This window comes from Cebus imitator, unplaced genomic scaffold (genome assembly GCF_001604975.1).
Source record: "Cebus imitator isolate Cc_AM_T3 unplaced genomic scaffold, Cebus_imitator-1.0 Scaffold168, whole genome shotgun sequence".
NCBI classification, from domain to species: Eukaryota; Metazoa; Chordata; class Mammalia; order Primates; family Cebidae; genus Cebus; species Cebus imitator.
The window spans coordinates 3,030,575-3,048,381 of record NW_016107483.1 but is presented as its reverse complement, the minus strand read 5'-3'; the positions used below and the strand labels follow the sequence as shown (position 1 = coordinate 3,048,381).

Below are 17,807 nucleotides of genomic sequence, written 5' to 3'. Positions count from 1 at the left end.
ACTATTAATTACTTCCTCAATTTCAGAACTTGTTATTGGTCTATTCAGGGATTCAACTTCTTTCTGGTTTAGTCTTGGGAGAGTGTATGTTTCCAGGAATTTTTCTATTTCTTCTAGATTTTCTAGTTCATTTGTATAGAGGTATTTATAGTATTTTCTGATGGTAGTTTGTATTTTTGTGGGATCAGTGGTGATATCCCCTTTATCATTTTATGTGTGTCTATCTGATTCTTCTCTCTTTTCTTCTTTATTATTCTGGCTAGGTGTCTATTTTGTTAATCTTTTCAAAAAAATCAGTTCCCAAATCATTAATTTTTTGAAGGGGTTTTCATGTCTCTATCTTCTTCAGTTCTGCTCTGATCTTAGTTATTCCTTATCTTCTGCTAGATTTTGAATTTGTTTTCTCTTGTTTCTCTAGTTCTTCTAATTGTGATGTTAGAGTGTCAAATTTAGATCTTTCCTTGCTTTCTCCTGCGGGCATTTAATGCTATATATTTCCCTCCAAACACTGCTTTACCTGTGTCCCTGAGATTCTGATAAGTTGTGTCTTTGTTCTCACTGGTTTCAAAGAACTTATTTATTTCTGCCTTAATTTCATTATTTACCCAGTAGTCATTCAGGAGCAGGTTGTTCAGTTTCCATGTATCATTGTGCTATTTTCAGTGAGTTTCTTAATCCTGAGTCCTATTTTGATTGCGCTGTGGTGTGAGAGACTGTTTGTTATGATTTCCATTCTTTTATATTTGATAAGGCATAGAATAAATGTGATGAGGTGCTGAGAAAAACGTATATTCTGTTGATTTAAGATGGGGAGTTCTGTAGATGTCTATTAGGTCTGCCTGGTCCAGAGCTGAGTTCAAGTCCTGTATACACTTGTTAAATTTCTCTCTCATTGATCTGTCAAATATTGACAGTGACTGTGGGGTATTAAAGTCTCCCACTATTATTGTTTGGGAGTCTAAGTCTCTTTTTAGGTCTGTAAGAACTTGCTTCGTGAATCTGGGTACTTCTGTATTGGGTGCATATATATTTAGGACAGTTATCTCTTCTTGTTGCATTGATCCCTTTATCATTATGTAATGCCCTTCTTTGTCTCTTTTGATCTTTGTTGGTTTAAAGTCTGCTTTATCAGAGACTAGAATTGCTATCCTTTTTTTTTTTTCCTTTCCATTTGCTTGGTAGATTTTCCTCCATCCCTTTATTTTGAGCCTATATGTGTCTTTGCATATAAGATGGGCCTCCTGAATACAGCACAGAGTCTTGACTCTTTATCTAATTTGCCAGCCTGTGCCTTTTAATTTTGGCTTTTAGCCCATTTACATTTAAGGTTAATATTGTTATATGTGAATCTTATCCTGTCATTATGATGCTAACCAGTTATTTTGCCTGTTAATACAGTTTTTTCATAGTGTCGATGGTCTTTACAATTTGGTATGTTTTTGCAGTGTCTGGTACTGGTTTTCCTTTTCCATATTTAGTACTTCCTTCAGGAGCTCTTGTAAGGCAGACCTGGTGGTGAGAAAATCTCTCAGCATTTGTTTGCCTGTAAAGGTTTTTATTTCTCCTTCTTTTATGAAGCTTAGTTTGGCTGGATATGAGATTCTGGGTTGAAAATTCTTTTCTTTAAGAATATTGAATATTGTCCCCTACTGTCTTCTGCCTTGTAGGGTTTATGCAGAGAGATCTGCTATTAGTCTGATGGGTTTCTCTTTGTTGGTAACCCCACCTTTCTCTCTGGCTGCCCTTAACATTTTTTCCTTCATTCCAACCATGGAGAATCAGATGATTATGTATCTTGGGGTTGCTCTTCTTGAGGAGTATCTTTGTGTTGTTCTGTGTACGTTCTGAATTGGAATGTTGTTTTGTCTTGCTCAGTTGGGTGAGTTCTCCTGGATAATATCCTGAAGTGTGTTTTCCAGCTTGGTTCCATTCTCCCTATCACTTTCAGGTACACCTGAAAGTCAAACATAGCTTTGGCCTTTTCACGTAGTCCCATATTTATTGGAAGTCTTGTTCATTCATTTACATTCTTTTTTCTTCAGCCTTGTCTTCTCACTCCATTTCATTAAGATGATCTTCAGTCTCTAGTATCCTTTCTTTCACTTGATTGATTTGACTATTGATACCTCTGTATGCTTCACAAGGTTCTCATGCTGTATTATTCAGCTCCATCAGGTTATTTATGTTCTTCTCTAAACTGGTTATTGTGGTTAGCAGATCCTCTAACCTTTTCTCAAAGTTCTTAGCATCCTTGCATTAGAACATGTTCCTTTAGTTTGTAAAAGTTTGTCATTACCCATTTTCTGAAGCCTGCTTCTGTCAATTTTTCAAACTTATTCTTTGTCCAGTTTTGTTCCCTTGCTGGTGAGGAGTTGTGATCCTTTGGAGGAGAAGAGGCATTCTGGTTTTGGGGTGTTTCAGTCTTTTTCAGCTGGTTTTTCCTCATCTTCATGGATTTATCTATCTCTAGTCTTGCTGTTGGTGACCTTCAGATGGAGTTTTTGTGTGGTCATCCTTTTTGCTGATACCGATGCTTCTGATTTCTGTTTATTAGTTGTCCTTCTAACAGTTAGGTCCCTCTTCTGCAGGTCTGTTGGAGTTTGTTGGGGGGTCCATTCCAGATCCCTTTTGCCTGGGTACCACCAGAAGAGGCTGCAGAATAGCAAAGATGATTGCCTGCTCCTTCCTCTGGAAGCTTTGTCCCAGAGGGACACCCATCAAATGCCAGCCAGAGCTCTTTTGTGTGAGGTGTCTCCCTGTCAGGAGACATGGGGGTCAGGGACCCACTTGAGACAGTCTATCCCATAGCTGAGCTCAAGCACTGTGCTGGGAGATCTGCTGCTCTCTTCAGAGTTGGCAGACAGGAACATTTAAGTCTCCTGAAGATACACCCACAACTGTCCCTTCCCCGAGGTGCTCTGTCCCAGTGAGATGAGAGTTTTACCTTTAAGCCCCTGACTAGGGCTGCTGCCTTTCTTCCAGAGATACCCTGCCCAGAGAGGAGGAATCTAGAGAGGCAGTCTGGCTACAGTGGCTTTGCAGAGCTATGGTGTCCAAGACTTCCTGAAGCCTTTGTTTACACTGTTAGGGAAAAACAACCTACTCAAGCCTCAGTAATGGTGGATGCCCCTCCCCTCACCAGGTTCCAGCATCCCAGGTCAACTTCAGACTGCTGTGTTGGCAGCAAGAATTTCAAGCCAGCAGATCTTGGCTTGCTTGGCTTGTGGGGGTGGGATCTGCTAAGGTAGACCACTTGGCTCCCTGGCTTCAGCCCCTTTTCCAGGGGAGTAAACGATTCTGTCTCCCTGGCATCGCAGGGGCCTGGGGTCTGAAAATACTTGATGTCCAGCTGAATGGCTGCCTGGTTTTTTGCTTGAAACTCAGGACCCTTGTGGTGTAGCCACCCAAGGGAGTCCCCTGGTCTGTGGGTTGCAAAGACTGTGGGAAACGCATAGGTTTTGGACTGGAAAGCATAGTTCCCCATGGCACAGATCCTCACAGCTTCCCTTGGCTAGGGGAGAGAGTTCCCCAACCCTTTGCACTTCCCAGGTTAGGTGACACCCTTCCCTGCTTCTGCTTGTCCTCCATGGGCTGCCCCCATTGCCTAACCAATCCCAATGAGATGAACCAGGTACCTCAGTGGGAAATGCAGAAATCGCTTTCTTTCTGCCCTGGTCTTGATGGGAGCTGGAGACAGGAGCTGTTCCTATTCAGTCATCTTGCCCAGAAGTTCCCAGTAATAAGATTCTTATGCCAATAGTTCCACCATAAGCTCAAGTGGTGCTTGTAGTAATGATTGAATCATTACAAAACTAAAGAAGAAAAGGGAAATATGTTTAATGAATGTGATTAAGTCATTATAGTGTTCTTGCATATATAAATTATCCTTGACTTAATGAACTGCCTTGCTTACATAATAATATTTTTACCTGGTTCTAGAAAGTCATTGTTACCCATGTTAATCTTGGTTATCAGACTTAGCAGAGTTTATCTTCAGATCATCTTGCTGGAGAAAAATTTATATATTATGTATTCATGTGCTCAAATTTTGTTAGACGATTAGAAGTGCACTTATTAAATAAATTTATTACATGAATTACTTTAATAAATTAGTAAAATGCTTAGGAAGATCAAAACCTTGATTACATACTGATGATATCCAAATTAACAAGGGTCATTTAAAAATATGCATTTTTCTGATTATAAAAGAAATATATATTACTTGGAAAAAATCAAGAAACCACACAAAGGAACCAAGAAGAGTATAACCTGTATCTCCTGGATTAATCACTTTAAAATTTGAATGGATATTCTACACTTTTTAAAGAGTACTCACACTGTTGTACACAACACATTTTTGTATTTCTAAAAAGAGCTGAGTCTACAGGAAAACCCAGTTAATTGGGATTCTTTTTTTTTTTTTTTAAACAGAAATTGAATCTAAAGTTTTAGTATCCATATTTCAAAAAATTTATTCAGGACTATAAAAGCTATCAGGGATGTATTTTATGTTACCCCTATTGCTTTAAAGAGTCCAACTTATCCAAAATTATTTCAGTGCCTTATCTTCAACACCGACCAAGTCTAGTACCATAATAACAAATGCAAAGCCTAGGGAAATCAGTGATTATAATATTACTATTTAAATATAAACCTTTATATATGCCTAGGTGAAAAAAAATTCCTAGAACAAGAAAGGGAGTATAAAGGAGTCTTAATTATGTTTCAATACTATTGTTCTCTGAGGATTTTCAGTTTTTTTCTGTCTTTTGTAATATATAGTTTCACTGTTGTTTGGTTGCTTTAAATTTTATTTTGTATGAGAAGTTAAGGCCGGTGTAGATCTTGGGAAGTGAATCATTTTATGACTTTCATTTAACCAACATTTTCTTTCATCCCCTTTTAGGCAGCCAAGGGCAGTTCCCACTAACACAGAATGTAACCGTTGTTGAAGGCGGAACTGCAATTTTGACCTGCAGGGTTGATCAAAATGATAACACCTCCCTCCAGTGGTCAAATCCAGCTCAACAGACTCTCTACTTTGATGACAAGAAAGGTGAATACATTTTCTTTCAAATGTTTTAATCATATTCTAAAATAGTCTAATTACAATAAATTTATTTTTCTGAGATGATTCAAATTATTCCTTTTGATTACCAAACTGCCGCTGCTTGTATTTAAACATGTTAAATATTAAATACTTTAGTTTGCAAGTCATAAACACCAAAGATAACCTATGTCAACTTTTTAATAAAATAAACAGTTCTAATTCTGTTTCGAAAATAGTTTTATGCCTTCTCTTAACAACCATCTTCTTTCCAGATACCATGTATTCTCGCTCCTGTAGCTGTTTCGTTTATAGTTTGAGTTTTTTCTTTCTCCTGATAATATAATATTACTTTTATGAAAATTAGTTTTACATATTTGGAAGATACAATATGATTTTATGAAAGTTAAATGATTTAATTTCATGAATTTGCTCTGAAAGTAAGAATTGTAAAAATGATTCACCCAAAGTATTTCATGTTTCCAAAATAAACTGAAATTAAGTAAGAAGCTGTATTTTTTAAAGTTGAATTGGACTTCATTAACTAATTTTGGGTTCCTACTGGATAATAGATTTTGATTAAACTTTCCCAGGGAAAAAAGGAAATTCATGTTATATAATTCAAGCAAACCAAATAGCTAAGACTTCATCAATTATTAGATTAAAAAGTGAGTCCATAAATGATAATGAAAATATGGAACTCTTGCTTAAGATACATTTCTATTATATAGGATATAAATAACTATATATTATCTATTTTTATTCTTAAAATTAGCTGTTAGTCTTAATATCTTTTTAAATGAATCTGTGTAGATAATAGTAAGATAACTTCAAATTAGTTCTATTTAAACAATTAAAATGTCATCACAGACAGTCTAACAAATGTACCCAGTTCACCTAAAAGTGTGCATTCATCATATTTTGTTCATTGTTATGATTTTTCTTCCTTGATATTCTCTACATATAAAAGGAAATCTTTAGTTTGTTTTAAATGTTATACTTATGAAGGATTGATGAAGTATCTAGTTCATTTATTTCATAAATATTTATTGAGAATACCTTTGTACCAGGCATTAAAATTAGGTAGCAGAAAGTTAATAGTATCCGCCTTTTTAGGGAATAGAGTCTAGTGGAGGAGACAGACAATAAAGAAACATGCAAATGAAATATATTTTATAGTATATTGAAAGAGGACAAGTGCTATGAAGAAAAATGAACCAGGGTTAGAGGAAGTGTTAAAGTCCTCCAGGGAAACAAAACGAATAGAATAGAATAGAATAGAATAGAATAGAATAGAATAGAATAGAATAGAATAGATACATTGATAGATATTCATTTTACTAAACTGGCTCAAGTAATTGTGGGGTCTAGTAAGTTTGCAAAATGTGGGACAGGGTGGTAGGCTGGAGAGCCAAAGAGATTTTGTTGCAGCTCATGTCCAGGGGCAGTGTCAGGGAGAATTTCTTCTTTAGTGGACTTCAGACTTTCTCATAAGGCCTTCAACAGATTGAGTGTGGCCTGTCCACTTTATGGAGAATAATCTGCTTTATTCAAAGTCTACTAATTTAAATGTTAAACTCATCTAAAAAGGACCTTCACAGATACATCTAGATGATTGTTTTACCAAACATCTGGGAACTGTGGCCCAGTCATATTGACATTTAATATAAAATTAAATGCTACATGTCGATATGTCAGTCATAATATAAAACTAACTGTCATGGAGGGTAAATGCCTAATACTGCATTAGAACTTTATTATTTAAAAAGAGCTTTAATTTACAATTTTAGTTGTTTCTTTCCAGCAAATGAAGTTCTATTAGTTAAAAAATTAAATGCATACACAAACCCACTCACAGAGGTTTAACAACCTGTTTATGCTTTTAATATTAATTGATTACAAATATTAGTAAATGCATATTTAAAGCATATGCTCAAATTTAAGGTGGTGCCAATTTTAAGGAAATGTCTCCTTTGCTTAATACTGTGATGCAAAAGAAAATGTTCTAGAAAAAAACAGACTTTTAGAAATGTTCATGGAACAATTAAATGTATTATACTATTTAATTTGTCAACTTGATTATACATACATATTTGAAGTAATATGAAAAATATACTAATTTATAAATATTACTTTTTTCATCCCTTTAATGAAACAATCTTGCTTATTAGCAATTTTTGAAAGTGTAGCACACTATCAACAAAAAATTTGTCCCAAGCAGCAACTATGAACTTTTATAACATTAGGACACTTTTTGTTGTTGTTCATTTGTCCCACAGGTGTATAATAACAATCTGTACTTTATAAGGAGAGATGTACTGCTTTTTACTGTTTTTTAAGGAGATCTTTAAGAGTCATGTTTACAATGACATCTCCAATTGTGAGTTCAAAGCCTCAGGCACAAAGACAAAGCTTATGTGAAATGCCCTTGCCTCTGCTTTTATCCTCTGAAAAACATCTAAAACTAGAAAAACTAAAATTGATTTGGGATACTTAAAGCTAATAGATCTTTCTTGGAGAAAACAGAGAGCAACTTGTAATAAAAGATTTGCAAGGATTTTATTATAAGGCAACCTCCTCTTTTCTGAGGGATAATTAGGAGAGAAAAAATCATGCCATATTTGGGAAATATGGTAATATATTCCTGCATCTTTACACTGCCTTGAAATAATGAATATACCAGTTCTATGAATTGTTGAAGTATACACTCTTTTTTGAGTGGGGAGGAAGACAGGGTCTCATTTTGTTGTTCAGGGAATTTTTCAGTGGCACTATTTCTGTTCACTCCAACCTCCACCTCCCTGGCTAAAGCAATTCTCCTGCCTCAGCCTCCTGAGTAGTTGGGAGTACAGGCATGTGCCCCCATGCCCAGCTAATTTTGTTGTATTTTTTTGTATAGAGGAAGTTTCACCGTGTTGTCCAGGCTAGTCGGGAACTCCTGAGCTCAAGTCATCCCCCCACCTTGGTCTCTCAAAGTGCAGGGATTACAGGCGTAAGGCACTGTGCCCTGCCTGCACTTACTTTACTGAATATATGTATATATATTTTTCCCCAAATGCTGTAATAGCTTAGTTAGGTTGGAAAAAAAGCCTGTGTATGTGTGTTTGTGTTTTTGGTAGGATAGTTTTCTGTTTTTGATACTCTGTTTTTTCTAACTCTATTGTGGTTCGAAATGTCAGTTGCAGTAAAATAACAGAGAGCACTGAAGAAAGAAATCCTTTGGCACTCTAACATGTCTATTCCCTCATATATGAGTGGCTCAATTTCCTTTTTTTTTTTTTTTCCTGTCCTTTCAATCTGTTCACAAGAGTGATTCAATTTCTATGTGATGTCTTAGTTGAAAGGATCCTTGGACAACAATGCTTATTAAATAAGAGTTTGAAATTAAAAGCATTTTTAAAAGATTTCATATTATAATTTTGCACACATCATCTTTTAATCTGCATTTGCCTGTGTAGTTCTCACCAATTTTAAAGCTTATCTTGAGCTTGTCTTGAGCAAGCAAGCATTCCAAGTTGTACCAGAGCCTAAGTGAAGAAGGTGAGCATGAGTTAGACTACAGTACACAATGCATACCTGTTGTATAAGTGAAGACTGCACATGAGAGCGAGAGAGAAAAGGAAAGGAATAGGCTGTCTGTGTCATTGATTATACCACCCCCTACAGGTAGCTGCTACTGTTACAGCCTCATCTATAGCCCCCCTCTTCTTTCTGTCTCACATTATGTTTCCAGTGGTTCTTAGCCTGAGCTAAAATCACTTGGGGGACTATCCAAACAGAGTCTTCCAGAGATAATGCAGTATCAGAAATATTTTAATTATATCTCAAATGATTATAAAATGCAGCGGAGATCAAGACACTTGGGTTTAGGCATGTCAATTCTCTCAAGAGTTTTGCATCCCTGGGCTTGGATTTCTGTATTGCTAAATGTTACTAAGTATGGAAGGCAGGAAAGAAGGGAGGGAGGGAGGAAGGAAGGAAGGAAGGAAGGAAGGAGGGAGGAAAGGAAGGAAGGGCAAATTGTTCAGAAAAAGAAGAAGTACTGATCACTACCTCACAGCCATTGCTACTGCCACTATGAGCTCCAAGATGCAACCTGGGGAGCATTTCATGCTACCTGGAAATGCAAGTTTCCAAGGGTCCTGGCTATGAATGAGAAAGTCAGGATGGCAGCCCACATTCATGTTAGAGTTGGAAAAGCCTTGTTTACATGAATTTATTAGCTGAATAAAAATATGCTGTGAGTGGTCAGTTGAATCAAGTAAAGGAGAATTAGGCTAAACTCCTTTTCCTAGGGATCTCTGTCAGAGACTTTAAATGTCAATATTCATGTAATCTCAGCTACTCAGGAGGCTGAGGCATGAGAACAGTTTGAACCCAGAAGGTGGAGATTGCAGTGAGCCAAGATTGCACTGCTGTACTACAGCTTGGGGGACAGAGTGAGACTCTGTCTCAAAAAGAAAAAGGAAGTGAATCAGGAATCTCTTCACAGGGGAGATAGGTGTCTAGTGGGGGAATTGGCGGAGGTGAAACTAATATTGTCATATTTCTCACTGAAGTAAAATAAAGATGAGGGCATCAAATCCAAGTTTCACAGCTTTTTACCACGTTTAATGTAATCAGTAGCTTGTGTCCATTGATTAATGGAAAACATAAGACCAAACAATCAAGGATATTTCTCCGCAGACAGTCAGCTAATGACTGGTAGTAAAGAAGTTAGAATCCAGGTGCAAGTTTTGCCTTGATTTTAACGGAAATATTCCTGAGAACAAAGGGGTCTGGAAACCATGTTGTTTTAAATGTAACCTGGGCAGCCTCTGCCATTGGTCTTGACAGCTAAATTTTGTTAAAGAGCTACATATCACTTCAAACTGCTGAAGATATACATAGATTAACACAGAAGGGCTGGGCGTAGTGGCTCACACCTGTAATCCCAGCACTTTGGGATGCTGAAGCAGGCGGATCACCTGAGGTCAGGAGTTTGAGACCAGCCTGGCTGACCGGCGAAATCCCATGCCTACTAAATATACAAAAACTAGTGGGTGTGGTGGTGGACACCAGTAATCCCAGCTACTCGGGGGGCTGAGGCAGGAGAATTGCTTGAACCTAGGAGGCAGACGTTGCAGTGAGCCGAGATTGCACCACTGCACTCCATCTTAGGAATCAAAGGCAAAACGTTATCTCAAAAACAAAACAAAACAAAAAACAAGAATACAGTATAGTCAGCATTGTCCAAGAGAACATTCCATGATAATGAGTATGTTCCATATCTGGGCTGAGCTGAACGATTCAGTTGTCACATGTAGATACTTAAATTTACATTCATTAAAATTCAGTAAAATTTTAAAGTTTGGTTTCTGTCACACTAGCTGTATTCATGTACTCAGTATTGTCCCATGGTCAGCACTTACTATTTTGGAAAGCACAATTCTAGATGCTGATTCACTCATCAGATACCGTAATAGACCTTGCCCAAGTCCAGCCTTGGCTACTATAGAATATGTCCTTTCTAACTGAGAAAGCCCGTAGGCTATCATAAAAAACATGCATCAAATATTCAATAAATGATTTTTTTACTGTTTAAATTGTACAGCTTTAAGGGGGACATTGTGGCACAGGTGACAGACAGTCAGATCTGATTTTAAATTCTGCCTCTGACACCAGCCAGCAGAGTAATAAAAGGTGTTCATTGAAAGCCCACTACTGGTGGTTGGACCAGGATTGTATTTTGACCAGTTCCCTGACTGCTCTGTGTGTTCCTAAAAATCAGACATTATTAGCCTACGAAGCAGAAATTCAATTACAATTCCACCTCATTTCTGTACAGTCTACATATGAAGACTTTTTCTTTAATACCTAAGAATCTGGAAAAACTAAATAGAAAATTAAAATCAAGAGGAAAATGTATAGATCCTTACAGGTCAGTGAACCCTCGAACAGATGTAGCTAAGACAACATTCACTTGTTATAATCCTCTTCCCTTTCTTTTTGCACAAATTTTTACCACATCTGTTACAAATAGTTGATAAGCATTTGGAATAGAGTGGGTATAGGGAGACAGAGAGCATAGGGAGCAGAGGTCACTGAAACACCACATAAATGCTGTGTGGCATTTGGCAAAGGAAAAAAAAATCAATTAGATCATACTGTCTGTTTTTCTGCAGGTGGAGAAAAAAAATCAATTGAAGTAGCACAATCTGATCACTTAATGCTCAGGAAAGAACCCTTCGATTCCTTCCTATTATTGAGAAAAATACTTTGAACAAACATCTCCAGAAACCCATAACATACACATTCAAGAGATACATCTCCCTGGGCTTGTACGTGTTTTTATATAAAAATGTAAAATACGGGACTTTTTTGTGATTTTCTTCTCAGGATTTCTACTTTTAAAAATTGTTTTTTAATAATCCTTAAAAATTTCCTAAAGAAATCAAAATAAAAAGCTATTAAAGACATAATTTAAAATCATTGGTGTTAATTAGCCAATTATTATGCTGATAATTTTACACCAATACTGGGAATAATGGAAGAGGAAAAACATGAGTAAAATGTCCTAAAACCAAGGGTGATAAAGGGAATAAAAATGAGAGGAACCAGAATTGGAGGTACAGGTTCTTCTGGCCCTATGCCAATCCATGCCACCTGACTGTCTATCTCCACAACTGCTATCAATCAACTTGACAGCCTTTATTAAAGATTAACTGAGTAAAGCAGGTATTACATTTGGCTACTATCACCCTTCTTTTTGTTTTCTTTAAAAAATGCAGCTATTGTATGTCTGTACAATAAAAAGTGAAATTAATAATGATAACTTATACAGCAAAGTTATTAGACAACTTTCAGCATGTTTACCTTTTCTCATGGGATCTCAACAAAAATAGGCATTCCCATTTTATATAAAGATATTGATATTTACATATTTAAATAACTTGAGTAGTAAATGACTAAGCAATGAAGAGACTTGAGTTCTGTGGCCAGGTGTGGCGGCTCACAACTGTAATCCCAGCACTTTGGGAGGCCAAGGTGGCTGGATCACTTGAGGTCAGGAGTTCAAGACCAGCTTGGCCAACATGGTGAACCCCATCTCTACTCAAAATACAAAAATTAGAGGAGCATGATGGCATGCAGTTGTAATACCAGCTACTGGGAGAATCGGTTGAACCAAGGAAGTGGAGGTTACAGTGAACCGGTACAGCCTGGGCAACACAGCAAGACCCTGTCTCAAAAAAAAAAAAAAAAAAAAGAAAAGAAAAAGAAAGAAACTTACTTGAGTTTTCTTATGACAAGTCTAATTCCCTTCATGCTTTGTTATGCTGTAAAGAATTCCCTTCCCTTCCCTTCCCTTCCCTCCCCTCCACTCCCCTCCCCTCCCCTCCCCTCCCTTCTCCTCCTCCTCCTTCTTCTTTTCTCTTTCTTTCTTTCTCTCTCTCTCTTTCTTTCTTTCTTTCTTTCTTTCTTCTTTTCTCTCTCTCTTTCTTTCTTTTCTTTCTTTCTTCTTTCTCTTTCCTTTGGAATTATAATATCTAGTTTTGTATTTCAGAGCCACTCTTTCAGATTGATCTCTTCCATACATCTTATCTCATATTTCAACCCTACCAAACCACACTATTGCCGTATGTATTAGTAAGTTTCCTAGTAAATACAAGCATATTGAATTGTATTCCCATTAGGAATTAAATGGTACGTTGGAGTTAAAGAACAATAAACCGAACATTAATAGAAATACAGGCATAGTTAAGGAAACTAGTCAACATGATGGGGCAACCAGAAACTCGCAGTAGGAGTACACCCTACTTTGGGCTCTGTAAGAAAAACCAAAGTAACTAAAGTTACAATTATGGGAGAAGGCTTCTGGTTGGGAGCTATGACTGGCTGAGAAGGGGCTGAGGTGTGAAAATATGTCAATCGACATCTCTTTTCTCCAAACCTCTGTTCTCTTGTCAATTCCTTCTGTGGGCTAATCCCAGATGAAAACCATAGGCCAAGGGATCCTTGGTAGTTTAGTCTTCTAAGGTAAAGAGCATGGATCTGGAAGATAAACAGAAAAGGATAATTATAGCACACCCTGGGTACACAGAGATTTCTACATACCCAATTTTTAGTTAAGATAATTCCATTGAAAATCTTGAATTATTTTATGCTTGCAGCTATCCTGTTGCATTGCTTCTTTGGGAAGAGATTTAATACATATGTTAAAGTATATGCTTATAGTATTCTGTTTTTCGTTTTTTTGTTTGTTTGTTTTTTGTTTTTGAGACTAAGTACTCCATCACCCAGGCTCGAGTGCAGTGGTGCTATCTGCAACCTCCACTTCCCAAGTACAAGTGATTCTCCTGTCTGAGCCTCCCCAGTAGCTGGGACTGCAGGTGTATGCCATCATACCTGGCTAATTTTTATATTTTTTTGTAGAGAAGGGGTTTCACCATGTTGGCCAGGCTGGTCTCAAACTCTTGACCTCAAGTGATCTGCCTGTCTCGGCCTCCCAAAGTGCGGGGATTATAGGCATAAACCACTACATGTGGTCTCATAGACTTCTTAAAGAATTTACTTCTACTTTTGCTTAAGATGAAGCCATTATTGGAAATTCTCTAAACATAAAGAAAATCTTCGTTTGTGGATTGTATAATTATTACATTTATTTCTTTAGACCTATGCATTTTGAGTCCAGCAATTTCAGATAATGATAATATATGTTATGAAATCTAGTGGTTGCATGACATAACAACATGTTAAGCTATAAGCAGCAAGGCCGAAATGTTGATATTCGAAGCAACATACGCATGCTGAATTGTTACCACAAATTTTAATTTTTGGACATCAACATTCAGCATAATTTCCATATTTGATATTATATTTTAGAGAAATTATATATCTACTTTTGATAATGCTTTCTGCAATGTTTTTTGAAGTAAAAGTGAATTGTTTTGACAAATAAGTACTGATGACTATGTGAAAATGACCGAGTTCTTAAGTCTTTTATCACATTTTTGTTTGTAAACATATATGTTACTAAAACCCTACAAGAAACATTTCTATATACAGTTTTATTCTACTTTCTGATGATTAATTTATGTATTCATTTTTTCATTCAACAAATATTTGGTGATCATCTACTGTGTGACGGGCACTGTGCTAGGTTGTTTGCAGTTATTACAGCTCACTGGTATTTGAGGAGTCTATTTCATGTTGAATAGGGCAGCTTGAAAGAAAGCTTGTTCTCATGAAAATTTGGGTTCCATTATCTTTTCATCATGTATGTTTCTGGGCACATATTTTGTAAGTACATTTATGAGTTGGTAAGACATACAGAGCTAGCACATGGTCAACTATGATTTCAATGACTTTAAATCATTTGGGCGTATCATTTTAGACGATTGTGGCAGTAGAAGTGGGATGGTGAACTGGCTAGACTCAGACTAAGTAGATAGTCACTACCATTGTGTTATGTATTTCCCTCTTTTAAAACAAAGGAATGAACAATGCAAAGAGTGATCAGTTTCTGGGGAAATGCCTTGATGGTTTCTGTGATACTTCAGATTCTCCATTTTGTGGTTTCGTAGCTTTTAAGCAAGGCAGGCTTCACTAAACAAGTGTCAATCTGTGTGTATGTGACCATATTTGATATTTGGAAGATTTCCAAGTCACAATTTCAATTTAATTGCATGGATATCTATAAAATATTGCTGTGACCTGGGAATTATGCTAGGCATTGAGAATACTAAAATTAAAAAAACATGGATTTTGGCCTCAAGTGGCAAGTTGTCATGTACCATCTATATATGTGTGTGATGGAAGGGATACAGGGCAGGGAAAAGTATTAAGTCAAGCAATCTGCAGGTAGGTATCTTTAATTCTACTTGTTGCATAATAAACTTTATTCCAGGAGCTGCAAAATAACTGAGTAATTGATAAAATTATCCTTCATGAGCCCAGAAAAAAATAAACTGACTTGAAAATATTCATGACTGAAAATAGCCTTTTTGATAAAGTGAATTCCTTTCAAGTAATTGGAACTGTCCTAGGTACCATTTGTCAAATATAAAGAGTAACAATGTACTGCACAGGGACCTAGTTTCTGGATGACACACTGATTTCTGGTGATATATGTTTCCATGTTGAATAGCCTTTTAATCAGGGTCAGCACAGAGACCGTGGGAATTTCAGGTACTATAACATTCTTAAAGTACATTTCAAAAGAGCAGTATTACTATAATTCCTTAGTATATATAAGAAAATCTTAACAATATCAAAAAAATACTTGTGTATAACAGGCAAATTCAATTCTATTTATAAGCACATAATTTTGGTCCATACCCACAAAATGTATTTTGGATAAGATGAATTATTTAAAGTTGACTATTTAATTTTTAGCACTTTTTCCCCATTCTGTGTTTTTCTTGATAATTTGCATCAGAATTTTAGAGAGCGATGCCCTCCCCCATGATGCATCTGTATTATGGAAATGGAGCTTTATTTTTTCTTATTTGAGGCAGGTGTAAACTTAGCTGTAGAACACTATCACAAAGGTTATTATACTTAAAAACTTAGAGGCTACTGTATTTTTTTGTTCTAGTTTCAAAATTCTAGGAGAGAGAAATAGATTGGTTCAGCTTATAACAGGTGCCTCCACTGTGCTTTGAATCACAATCAGGAGTGTGTGTACACTGAGCCAGGAAATAACTACGATTTATAATCTACAATGTACAGTCTCCAGTGTAAATTGTCTGCAATCAATGATGATCCTAATAAATGGTCTCGATGTATAGACTCTATGCAGGGTATTTTCTTTTAATAGAATAAATCCGTTATGAAAATAATTTTAGCATCAAGTACAAAATTGATGAGAAACCTGTATTTTTCAAATATCATTGCATGGGCATCCATACAAAGTACTGCAGCTTTTAATACCAAAAGCCATTTTTACAAGTAAACTTGGAAATTTTGACTAAAGTACACAAAAATATAAGCAAAAAAGGACAAAAGCACACAGCCTCTCACTAAGGCAATACTAATTAGAAAATATTGAACTATGTATTTATTGTGGTTATATGTTAAATACTATTAGCTACTTTTCAATGTATTCACTTGATTTTCTTTAGTTATTTTTCTGTATTTATAAATACTCAATGTTTTTCACCCTCTTTTCAGGAAACACTTCTTCACTATTCATACATACAAAATAATACAATCTAGAAATACCTTCTTCTAAATAAATGTTTGTAATGTAACATTTTAAATTGTGTGAACAGGAAAAATTACAAATTAGATTAGATACTCCACATTTCCTGATTTATTATTTCTTTAGTCCCTGCAGGCTCCCGTGAGCCACACTTGGAAGAGGCAGTAAGCAAGCATTTTGCAGCTCTGGTGAAATGCAGGAAGTAGCGTTATTTTAGTAACTAAGTGTGGGTATTTGTAAGAATTAAGTGGACCGAAGTACAAATGGAGAGTAGGGAGGTGAAATACTGAGTGATTGCTGTGAGCATTCCATGTCACTCACTTTCTCATTTTAGAAAGAAGGATAGTAGTTTAGAAAGAATAGCAGCAATAAAAATCTATACATAATATATTGCATTTGGACTTTCAAAGTCTCATCAAGTACATATAGTCCACCCTTCTTTTAATGATGAAAACTGCACTCAGTGAGATTGAATGGACTATTTCCAAATAGCGGATTTTGATAAAAATATTGTCTGGTATTGTTAAAAAGATATTCTCCTGTGGGGATGATTATTAGTCATTTGTCACTTATTTCTTTGCAACTTAAAACCTAACCTCATGAACTTTTGCCAACATTAGTTACTTGTTTGAAATTTATAAGCTTGGTAGTCAGGATAGCTGCACTTGAATCACAGTTCCATCATGGAATTGTGTGTGATCTTGAACCAATCTTGACTGATTGCATAAACCAATCTCAGTTCCAGTTTACAAACTTTCTTGAGGACAATGAGCTTTGAAAGGCCACCTTATCTCATGTCTCGGTTTGTAGGCTGAAACTCTTTTTAGAGTCTGTTTTGAGATTTTTGAAACATTGGAAAATAAATGAAAATAAATGTTACGTCAAACAAAATTCAAAACAAAATAAATCATAAGCCTACCATTTAATGTCTTAAGCAGTTTCTATCTAACACGAAGTTGAGACCTTATATACTCCTTTTAAGAAGGAAATGGCTGTGTGATGGGCAAATACCTGAACTGAGTCTTTTAGTCAATGAGACATAAAGCAAAGACTGTGTTCTTAGGTGCTGTAACTACGTTGAGGGTAACAATGAAATGAAGATTTCTAATCTGGAGATTCAGTTGCTACTCTAAAGGATTTGGGGAAAGGACCTAAGTGAGGGAGAAACAATTTAAGAGAAAAAGAAGAGTTCACTCCTTCCTTTCCTGACTTTGTTACTTTTTATGTTGAGTGTAGGCTCTTGCAGTGAGAAATTTTTGAAAAGAGGCTCTCCCACCTGCAGAGCTGCCTCTGAGTCTGTGTGACAAAGAGTGAAATAAAGTGAGAGGGGGAAACCAGCCCTGGTGCCTGACACTGGCAACTACTTTTACTGGCAGCTACTTTTACTTTGTCACCTTTTTTATGTGACAAAGTAAAAGTAGCTGCCAGTAAAAGTAGTTATGACTGGGTACCTAGCAAATCAAAATGTACATTTCTATTTTGTTTATTACCACCTCCATAAATACTCTCTCACTAGTTCCAATAGTGTTTTGTAACTTTTTTTTTTCTGATAATCCTCATTTTATTTTATTTTTTTTT

At 36.2% G+C, this 17,807-nt stretch overlaps 1 protein-coding gene across 5 annotated transcripts in view; it reads left to right on the top strand.

The window, feature by feature from the left end:
- CADM2 (cell adhesion molecule 2) overlaps positions 1–17,807 on the top strand; it is a 1,069,796-nt gene that overhangs the window by 822,478 nt on the left and 229,511 nt on the right. For 4 of the 5 annotated variants that reach the window (XM_017544239.2, XM_037744178.1, XM_017544238.2 and 1 more), the window contains one exon: positions 4,907–5,056. In XM_017544239.2, coding sequence (XP_017399728.1) covers positions 4,907–5,056 — 150 coding nt within the window. Of the gene's footprint in view, positions 1–4,906; positions 5,057–17,807 lie in introns of those variants that run through there. The other variant, XM_037744179.1, reaches the window with a different exon arrangement.